The sequence below is a fragment of the Colobus angolensis genome, unplaced genomic scaffold (genome assembly GCF_000951035.1).
Source record: "Colobus angolensis palliatus isolate OR3802 unplaced genomic scaffold, Cang.pa_1.0 Scaffold307, whole genome shotgun sequence".
NCBI lineage: Eukaryota > Metazoa > Chordata > Mammalia > Primates > Cercopithecidae > Colobus > Colobus angolensis.
This window is the reverse complement of record NW_012116344.1, coordinates 149182-159203: the sequence shown is the minus strand read 5'-3', so window position 1 is coordinate 159203 and position 10022 is coordinate 149182. Positions and strand designations below refer to the sequence as shown.

The 10022-nt window shown below is 51.3% G+C and overlaps 2 protein-coding genes across 2 annotated transcripts in view; both read left to right on the top strand.

The window, feature by feature from the left end:
• Positions 1–818: 818 nt before the first annotated feature.
• FAM25A (family with sequence similarity 25, member A) lies at positions 819–4983 on the top strand. The gene is made up of 3 exons (XM_011950399.1): positions 819–927; positions 2877–2939; positions 4790–4983. The coding sequence occupies exons 1-3, from the start codon at positions 852–854 to the stop codon at positions 4921–4923; spliced, it is 273 nt and encodes a 90-aa protein (XP_011805789.1). The 5' UTR covers positions 819–851; the 3' UTR covers positions 4924–4983.
• A 3621-nt stretch (positions 4984–8604) lies between these two features.
• Positions 8605–10022, top strand: part of LOC105517743 (annexin A8-like) — a 16686-nt gene continuing 15268 nt past the window's right edge. Inside the window, 1 exon segment of the mRNA XM_011950400.1 lies at positions 8605–8665. Within this exon segment, the coding sequence (XP_011805790.1) occupies positions 8645–8665 (21 nt within the window). The 5' untranslated portion in view covers positions 8605–8644.

Here is a 10022-nt window from a genome sequence, read left to right as displayed (position 1 = left end):
GCATCTCTGTCCATCATGAGTGACTAGGGAGCAGCCCTGCCACTCCTCATGCGATGTGCCAGGAGCCAGGGAAGCTGCTTTCTTGGGGATTCTAACTAGGGCCAGAAGCATCTCCCTGAGTGGTGGTGGAGGCCTCTGTCTACTCCTCCAGGACTGCCAGGGGATAGGAGGGCACTGCTGACATCACAGAGCCTCTTGGGTGAGTGAGCATCAGCTGAGCAGCACCAAGTGACTACATTTCTGCTCAGTGCTGTGCCCCCCTCTGCCTTGGGCAAGGCACTACCCTGAATGCCCCACCTATCCCATGGAGGCTGCAAACTGCTCTGCAGAGCCAGGGCCTCCAGGAATGGGGAGGGCAGTCACCCTCACTCCACTTGTGTTTGTGACCCAAAGGACTGCCCAGGTCTCCAGGCCCATAGAACCCCCAAACCCCCCACTGGGCCATACTGGAGACATTGAGCAGCAGGCTTGGAATCCTAGGCCTTGTCTCCAGGTACATATCAGTGCGCACAGGCTTGGGAAGCTTTGGTCTCGGGTGGCTGGCACTCATGTCCCCTGCCTCAAGGAAGAGGCATGTCCAGATCTCTCCTGTCTAGCCTCAGCCCTGCTCCCTGCCCCTATCCTTCACGGGGTCCCTAGGACAGGGTTACAGAAGTCTCATGCTGTCAGGGGATGCTGCTACCCCAGTGCGAGGGTGGCTCCGCCCAGCCCCATCCTGCTGCCGCCCTCTCTGACTCACCTGTCCAGCCTCCTACTGGGCTGGGGCCAGAGCGTAGACAGGCACCAGAGGCAGCTATAAAAGCACGTTGGGCCAGTCCTCAGCATCCTAGTTGGCCACCGTCTGCTGCCACATGATGCTGGGAGGCCTGGGGAAGCTGGCTGCTGAGGGCCTGGCCCACCGCACCGAGAAGGCCACCGAGGGAGCCAGTGAGGACCTGGGGCTCCTTTCTACCTGGGCTGGGGGGATCTGGGGCAGACTGGGTCTGTTGGAGGCGGATCTTAGTAGGCAGGTGAGGACCTGGGGGGAGGCCTTGGCCCCTCAGGAACCCTGGTCTCCAGCCCAACCGGGACAGCATGGAGTTGAGGGGTGCAGAGGTGGGGAGGTCTCCTGGGTGCAGAGCATGAGTCCGGGTGCTGGGTGAACACTGGCAGCTTGGACCCTTCCCTCTGGAAATCTGGGGAACCTTTCTTGTCAAAACAGCCTAGTCTGAATAACCTATGCAGGAAAAGGAAGATGGATTTTTATTTTTACCATAACTTTAAAGCTTCAGAGATTTCTTAACAAGTCACCAAGTCTGATCTGTTCAAAGTCAAAAAGGACATTTTCAATGTCATCCAAGTCCCCTACAGCATGATTATTTTTATTTTTATTTGTATTTGAGATGTAGTCTTGCTCTGTCACCCAGGCTGAAGTGTAGTGGTGCGATCTCGGTTCACTGTAAACTCTGCCTCCTGGGTTCCAGTGATTCTTCTGCCTCAGCTTCCTGAGTGGCTGGGATCACAGGCACCCACCACCATGCCCGGCTAATTTTTGTATTTTTAGCAGAGACGGGGTTTCTCCCTGTTGGCCAGGCTGGTCTCAAACACCTGACCTCAAGTGATCCATTCCTCTTGGCTTCCCAAAGTGCTGGGATTACAGGCGTGAGCCACCGCGCCCGTTCCTGAAGTGTATTTTGTAGTCAGAAGTCAGCAGCTGTGTGTGGGGAAATCCACCCAGACCCCACTTGTGGGTCATCATGTGAAAAACAGTCTTGCCTGAGTTTGTATCCTCTTTCTAAATGGCAGTAGATGCATATTTTGTTTTTGACTCTGCAGCTGGTGTGGACCACCTACCTTTCACTAGCCTCTGAGTTTTCTATGATTCCTGTTGGGAGAAAAGCTGAGTGTTAGGAGAGAAGCTGAGGCAGTGCTTGCATGTCTGCTAGACTTGCTGGCTCCTGGCTTCCAGCACTCCCATTATCTCAAGTAGCCATATGTTTCTCATTCACTTGATACACCTTTTCCTTTCAACCCCCACATCCTCACCACCTGTTTCCTTGCTAGATCACCATTAACTAGTGTGGGCTCCCAGAGCTCCGGGCCTTTGCAACCTCCACCCTCACGATGACCCCTTGGTCCTATTTTCTCTCTCAAACTTTTTCTCATTTCTTTGTCTCCGTGGGACTTTGTCGCCCCCACGACCTGGTGTTGGTCTCATCATCCCAACAAATTCCCATTCTAAAGATGAGGGAACCCAGAAGTGGAAGGTAGAGTTAGAGTAAGAACCATTTCTTCTGACTCCGAAATCTTTCAGTTCTAGCACACTACCACCCACACTTTAAAAACCCTGACATAGGCAGAGAATTCCCTCTTGTTGGAGGAATTGCTTTGAGAGATGTGGTTTTACTGGATGAGGCGTTGGAAACCGACCTGAGGCAGGCACCAGCACATCCTGAAAGGGGTGTGACCTGGCACACAGGCCCAGCCTGGGCTTCATGTCTCAGCTGGCAAGATGGTCTGCTCATTGCCATTCCAGGCCGGGCAGGGCCAAGGGGCTTGGGGGAACCGTGCCCTCATGGGACTCACTGAGGCAGCCAGGGCCCTGGCATCTCCGAATGAAGCCAGCTGTGGGGGAAGTTCCTTCTCATGAGCCAGTCTGTCCTGGCTGGGGGTGGCATCCCAGAGCCCCACCTTGGATGTCCAGGGACATATAGGTCCATTGTGAGAAAAGTGGGCCAGCACTGAGCCCTCACCCTGGACTCAGGGGGCAGTGGGCCAGCTCTGAGCCCTCACCCTGGACTCAGGGGGCAGTGGGCCTTCTTTGAGACCTCTCCCTGGACTGGGAGGGCAGTGGGCCTGCTCTGAGCCCTCACCCTGGACTTGTCTCCTCTGTTCAGTTCATGCCGTGGAGGAAGTGGTGAAGGAGGTGGTGGGACATGCCAAGGAGACTGGAGAGAAAGGTACAGTCGGCTGAGGTCGGGCAGGGAAGCAGGGAGGGAGGAAGGGAAGCCAGGTGCTGGGCCAACCTGTTCTTTGACTAACCAGGTCAAACTCTGCCCCTGATGTCGCAGCCTTTCAGAGCCTCTCGGCCGGGGCAGTTATCTATGCTCATCGGAGGCCACAGAGCATACTGCGTTAGGGCACTGTCTAGATGGTTCTCTCTGTGGCATGATAAGAAGACAGTCACAAAAGACTATGTGACATCACACTGGGACAAAACATTTAACACGGCCGGGCGCAGCGGCTCACGCCTGTAATCCCAGCACTTTGGGAGGGCGAGGCAGGCGGATCACGAGGTCCGTGGTGAAACCCTGTCTCTACTAAAAATACAAAAAATTAGCTGGGCGCAGTGGTGGGCGCCTGTAGTCCCAGCTACTTGGGAGGCTGAGGTAGGAGAACAGCATGAACCCCAAAGGCGGAGCTTGCAGTGAGCCGAGATGGCGCCACTGCACTCTAGCCTGAGTAACAGTGAGACTCCGTCTCAAAAAAAAAAAAAAAACAAAACTTGTAAAATTCTATGTTAAATGTTAAATTGATGTGTGTGAGCTGTGAGTAAAACTATGCACAGAGCATGTGTATATCTCATTCCGTTTCAACAAAATAGATTCCGGGTAGATGAAGGACTTAAATTTACATACATGAATTTATTAACTTACTAGGAGATAACCATCTTAGCTCAGGCTGCTATTATAAAATACCATAGGACAGGTGCAGTGGCTCACACCTGTAATCCTAGCCCTTCGGGAGGCCAAGGCAGGTGGGCCACCTGGGGTCAGGAGTTTGAGACCAGCCTGACCAATATGGTGAAACCCCATCACTACTAAAAATACAAAAATTAGCTGGGCGTGGTGCCACATGCCTGTAATCCCAGCTACTCAGGAGTCTGAGGCAGGAGACGCCCTTGAACCAGGGAGGCAGAGGTTGCAGTGAGCTGAGATTGTACCACTGCGCTCCAGCCTGGGTGACAGAGCAAGACCGTCTCAAAAACAAAAACAAAACCATAAACTGGGTGACTTAGAAATGACTTAGAAACAACAGAAATTCATTTCTCACACTCCTGGAGGACGGGAAGTCCAAGGTCAAGGCACTGGCACATTTGGCATCTGGTGAGGGCGTCTTCCTGGTTCGTGGATGGCCTTGCTGTGTCCTCACATGGTGTAAGGAGACAGCTCTCTGTGGTCTCTTTTATGTGGGTGCTAATTTCAGCCTCCCAAAGGCCACACCTCTTAATATCATTACATTAAGGCTGAGGATTTCAACATATGAGTTTTGAGGGGGAAGACATCATAAACATTTAGACATTGTAATAACATAAGAGAGTTTGGCCTAATCTTGGAGAGGGGAGAATTTTAGAACCATGACAAAAAAAACCCAGCGGCCATAAAGGAAATATTAAGCAAATTTGGCAATCCAAAACTTCGAAATTTTCTATAGCCAAAAAAAAAAAAAAATTATAAACTAAGGCAAAAGAAAAACTCATTAAAAATATTTGTAATAAAAATGATAATCCAATATAACAACCCAATATAAAAATGGTCAAAAGACATGAGCAGGCATTTTCCAGAAAAAAGAATAAGTAGGCAATGTACCCATGAGATGCTCAGTCTCACTCACAGTTGAAGAAATACAAGTTGTTGGGGAAATTAAAACCAAATTCAAATTCATTCTGCCAGGTGTCCTGTTGCCCTTGGTCCCATTGGGCCACGCCAGGGACTAATCCATTAAGATGGCCACATCCCACAGGCCAATCAAGGGGACACAAGTTCAGCAGGTGGATCACTAGGACATTCTTCCTCTTTCTTTCCAACAGCCATTGCCGAAGCCGTAAAGAAAGCCCAAGAGTCAGCGGACAAAAAGATGAAGGAAGTCACTGAGACAGTGACCAACACAGTCACAAATGCCATCACCCATGCAGCAGAGAGTCTGGACAAACTTGGACAGTGAGTGCACCTGCTACCATGGCCCACCCTTCCTGAGTCTCAATAAAAAGCCGTGAGATGAGTATATCAAGCCCTGGATTTATTCCCATTTGGATGGAAACACTAGGCAAAGTATTTTCTTGTTGATATAAAATATTTTACATATTTATGGAGTACATTTGAGTATTTATTACATGCACAGAATGTGTGGTGATCAATCAGTGTTTGGGATGTCCATCACCTTGAATGTTTGGTATTACTATGTGTTGGGTACATTTCAAGTCCCCTCTGCTAGCTACTTTTTTTTGGTTGTTTTTTGTTTTGAGACAGAGTCTTGCTCTGTCACCCAGGCTGGAGGGCAATGGTGTGATCTTGGCTCACTGCAACCTCTGCCTCCCAGGTTCAAGCAATTCTCCTGCCTCAGTCTCCCGAGTAACTTGGACTACAAGCGCAGGCCACCATGCCCGGCTAATTTTTTTTTTTCTGTATTTTTAGTAGAGATGGGATTTCACCATGTTAGCCAGCCTGGTCTTGAACTCCTGACCTCAAGTGATCTGCCTGCCTGGACCTCCTAAAATGCTGGGATTATAGGCATGGGATACCGTGCCTAGCCTTCTAGCTACATTGAAACATACAATACATTCCTGCTAACTATAGTTACCCTAGGTGAAATATTTTTCAACAGAAACACTTTGCATGTCCCCTGTGTCTCCTCTGCTGAGGCGGACACTGGCATTGGGGCCCCTGCTGCTGGCTGGATAGGTCCCCATGATGAATCAGATGCTTCTCTCTCACGCTAAGACCTTTCATGTCAGGAAGGGGCTTTTCTGGAAGAATAGTTAGTGTCTGTGCTACGTTTCCTAAAAAACTGTTTCCCCAGAAACTATACAAACTTTCAGCCACCTCAGTGCTTCAGGAACACGCTAAGGGAGGACCCTCATTTGTCTCGCATGTTTTGGGGGATTTTTCTTGAGATGCTCTTGCAGGACTCAGGACAGATAACAGACCAGCTTGATAAAGAATTTAGCAAGGCAGGCCCCCACTGAGCTGCTTCTTGTTCTCCCAGAGATCAGATAAGCATTTCTGCTGGACAGTTAACAGAATCTGGTCAAGGAGAGACTGAGTCACTGCTTAGTCATCCTAGAAGCCACTGTTGATTTTTTTTTTTTTTTAAGACGGAGTTTCACTCTGTTTCCCAGGCAGGAGTGCAGTGGCATGGTCTTGGCTCACTGCAACCTCTGCCTCCTGGATTCAAATAAATCTCCTGCCTCAGCCTCCCGAGTAGCTGGGACTACAGGTGCCCGCCACCAGTCCCAGCTAATTTTTTGTATTTTTAGTAGAGACGGGGTTTCACCATGTTAGCCAGGATGGTCCCGATCTCCTGACCTTATCATCTGCCTGCCTTGGCCTCCCAAAGTGCTGGGATTACAGGCGTGAGCCACCGCGCCCGGCCCAGAATATTTAGTGACTGACGTCAGGCCTACATGTTGATAGTGGGTAGTAGGGGACAAGATGCCTGGCCCTCTCTCTTTCTTCTCATGAGCAAGCCAGTATCACAGAGGTTAAACATATCTTTAAGTAGCATTTAACTTAAATTTTTTTTAATAAAAAAAAAGAGAAGTAATTTGTAAAAATATTGCATCCCCTATTTCTCTGCTGGAAGCTATTTGTTCTTAGCATAAATTAGAAGAAAAGGTGTTTTGCTTAAAAAATAAGTGAATTGCTCACCGTATTTCTGGATTTCATCTAGAATTGGCCTCACAGTTTGTGAACAGCCAAGGAATAGCCAACGTCTTAGCTTTGGAACATTTGCCACTTTCCAGCTACAGCTGGACCTTATATCCTGGTTTGGTTCCTGATGACTTTCAAATTCTCCTGATCCAAACGCAAACTCAGAAACAAGAGCATATTGTTGGTGGCAGTATAGACTGAAACACCCTCTTTGGATGGCAGTTCCTCTCACAGGACTTCATTCTCCAGGTGTGCACAGGTACACACAGGTGCCCGAAGGATAAACACACAGATCTATTGTGGCATATTTGTATTACTGAGAGATTAGAAACATCCTAAAATGCTAACCAAATCACTTGGGTGAAAAGTTTTGCTCTGCTTATTAGGTTTGGCGTGCAATATGGAGGTGACATCTGTTACTTTCAGTGTATTCTAAATACTTTAGCTCGAAAACTGAGACCTGTACCTAGATGGACACCAAAAGGGACTGGAAAACAAATATTGCATATACAGGGGTGTGGGACGGCTCCGGGGCGGGGATGGTGGCAGCCTTCCGGGGCTCCAGGACAAGCGGATGGATCCCAGGAAGTGCTGTGAAATAGGCTGGCTCCCCAGCCAGCCGGTGTCATGTGCGTCCGTGTGAAGAGACCACCAAACAGGCTTTGTGTGAGCAATAAAGCTTTTTAATCACCTGGGTACAGGTGGGCGGAGGATTTGGGTAAGTAAAGGAAAATTACAGTCAAAGGGGGGTTGTTCTCTGGAGGGCAGGAGTGGGGGTTACAAGGTGCAGTGGGGGCTTTTTGAGCCAGGATGAGCCAGGAAAAGGAATTTCACAAGATAATGTCATCGCTTAAGGCAAGAACCGGCCATTTTCACTTCTTTTGTGGTGGAATGTCATCAGTTAAGGCGGGGCAGGGCCTTTTCAGTTTTTTGTGATTCTTCATTTACTTCAGGCCATCTGGGCGTATCTGTGCAAGTCACAGGGGATGCAATGGCTTGGCTTGGGCTCAGAGGCCTGACAGCCGGGAGGATGGGAGGACACTTACTACAGCTGCTCAAAAGCACCACTGGAAGCTCAGATGTGGGCGCCCCAGCCAGAAGCAGAGAGGGGTACAGAGAAGCTACAGAGAAGCCTCTCCTGATACCCCAGGGAGCAAGCCAACTCCTTCCAGGATCCAGGAACACCACAAAGCAATATGAAACCTGTTCATGAGAGGAGTCAGGAATGGCTTCCACCAAAGAAACGAGACCTCCCCGTGAGCAGCGAGGATATGCAGAGAACTACCAGCTGCTCCACTAACCACACACCCTCCAGTGATGTCTCTGAATGCTCCCGAGGGGTTGTGGTGGCCGGGCAGAGCCAGGCAGGAGCCGGAGTCAGCCAGGGGTGGTGGAGCTGAGGCCATCACCTGTCTGACAGTGGACCAGTATGGCATGGTGTATAAGGTGGCTGTGCCGCCTGCCACCTTCTCACCAACTCGTCTCCCAACTGTGGTGAATATGAGCCCCTTGCCCCTGGGAAAAATAAAATATTGCATATACAGTTGATTAAAAGGAATGCTCCATGGCTGTTAGGAATAATGAAAATGGGCTGGGCATGGTGGCTCACGCCTGTAATCCCAGCACTTTGGTAGGCTGAGGTGGGCAGATCACCTGAGGTCGGGAGTGTGAGACCAGCCTGATCAACATGGAGCTGTGTTTACTGAGTGGAGATTTCTCAGGCTGGAGCTAAGAATTTCCAGTATGCATAACAGCCACAGCCCAATTATCTGACAGTGAGTTGCATAATTCCCGAGAGCAGGCCTGGACAGTGTCTGGGTGGGGCCTGGGAGCCACAGGAGACGCCCAAAGCCAGGCAGAGCCCGGGGGCGAGGGGGTGGCAGGCAGGTGTGGCACTAGGTGTGGCCCAGGGCGGGCTTGCACCCCCCACACCCAAGGCAGTGGCCTGCTCATTCCTCGGCTGCAGGAGTGTGTCTCTTCATCTCCCTGGGAAAGGTGCCCCCGAGGTGAACAAGATGGCCTGGTGGAAAGCCTGGGTAAGTGGAGCTGGCAAGAGAGTTGGCTCCTGCATTGGTGTTAGGTGCTGGTCACCAGGGGGGCCTGAGAAATGTAAAGTCGCCCTTGGCTGGGAGTGGCTCATTCTACATTTGGCTGCCTCCTGGGCCAAGCATGGAGGGTGAGGAGGGGCCGAGATGAAACAGTCCCAGGCCTAGAGTGCCCTTGGCAGGGATGGGACCTGAGCCGGAAGACAGGCCGATGAAGAAATGTAGAAATGCAAGGGGGAAGCTGAGGTTTGAGAGGAGTCCAGGGGAGACCCTTGCAGGGGTGAGACCACTCAAAGGAGGGGGTGTCATGGTTGAGCCTTGTGTGTAAATGTGTATGGGGTGCACACACGTGTGCATTTGGGGAGAATCAGGCATACTGCTCCCGGCAGAGGGAACTGTGTCAGAGGGTCAGAGGGCAGGCAGCTTGGCTTTGAGGGAAGCTGCTCAGCACAGCTCGAGGGTCCTGGTTCCGGAGGAGATGGACCTGGGGAAGAAGGCAGGACCAGGTCCTGAAAGGCCTTGCCTGGCAGGCTGAGGAGTTCAGGCTTTACCTTAAGAGCAGTGGGAAGGCATTGAAGGGCTTTGAGCAGGAGAGTAACCTGAATATGCTGTTGGGGACCCATCAGTGCCTTCACCTCCGGGATCAATGATGTTCATTTGTCAAGACTGGAGAGAGAAGAGGGGAAGCAGGAGGACCTGGCCTACTAGAGCCCTGAGGAACCCGGGGCTCAGGGCAGCCCATCCCCAGCAGAACTGATGGGTTCTCAGGAGCTTTCCGTCTATGCTTGAGCCTGAGGCCATCGCTGTGCTAAGGAGTTGAATATCCAGGACAGGACAGAGGTGACATCTCCTGGCTGCCGGCTCTGCACGCCCTTTTCCTTTCCTCCCAGGCAGCCTCAGGATGTCAGGGCTGCACTTTCTGTTTTGCAGATGAGGAAATGGAAGCTCAGAGACACTGAGTGACTTGCTAGGGTCCAATGGCCAGCAGGCTCCAGTCAGAGAGCACTTGGGTCTCTCTGCCCAGCCCTAGGCTCTCTGTGAGCTTTTGTGGGGAACCAGGCTTGTCCAGCTTCAGGGAATCTCTGGATCATAGATGTCACAACCCAGGCAAGGGTCCTCAGGGTCAGACATGCTAGGTTCTGGACAGGTGGGACACAGGAAGCCAGGGTGAGGTGGGGCAGCTGTCCTGGCCCCCAGGGAAGCAGCCATCTTCCAGGAAAAGGGGCCATGGCAGCCTCCAGCTTCAACCAGGCTGCTGGGAGCCTGCCTTTGAGGAGGTGGACATGGCAGGGAGAGCCCAGTGCTGGGAGCCTGCCTTTGAGGAGGTGGACATGGCAGGGAGAGCCCA

Bases quoted from the DNA above. Each gene is read 5' to 3' on its own strand.
- FAM25A (XM_011950399.1), top strand. From the start codon at position 852: ATGATGCTGGGAGGCCTGGGGAAGCTGGCTGCTGAGGGCCTGGCCCAC. The intron at 928-2,876 runs GTGAGGACCTGG...TCCTCTGTTCAG, and splicing joins GAAGGCCACCGAGGGAGCCA to TTCATGCCGTGGAGGAAGTG. The intron at 2,940-4,789 runs GTACAGTCGGCT...TCTTTCCAACAG, and splicing joins CAAGGAGACTGGAGAGAAAG to CCATTGCCGAAGCCGTAAAG.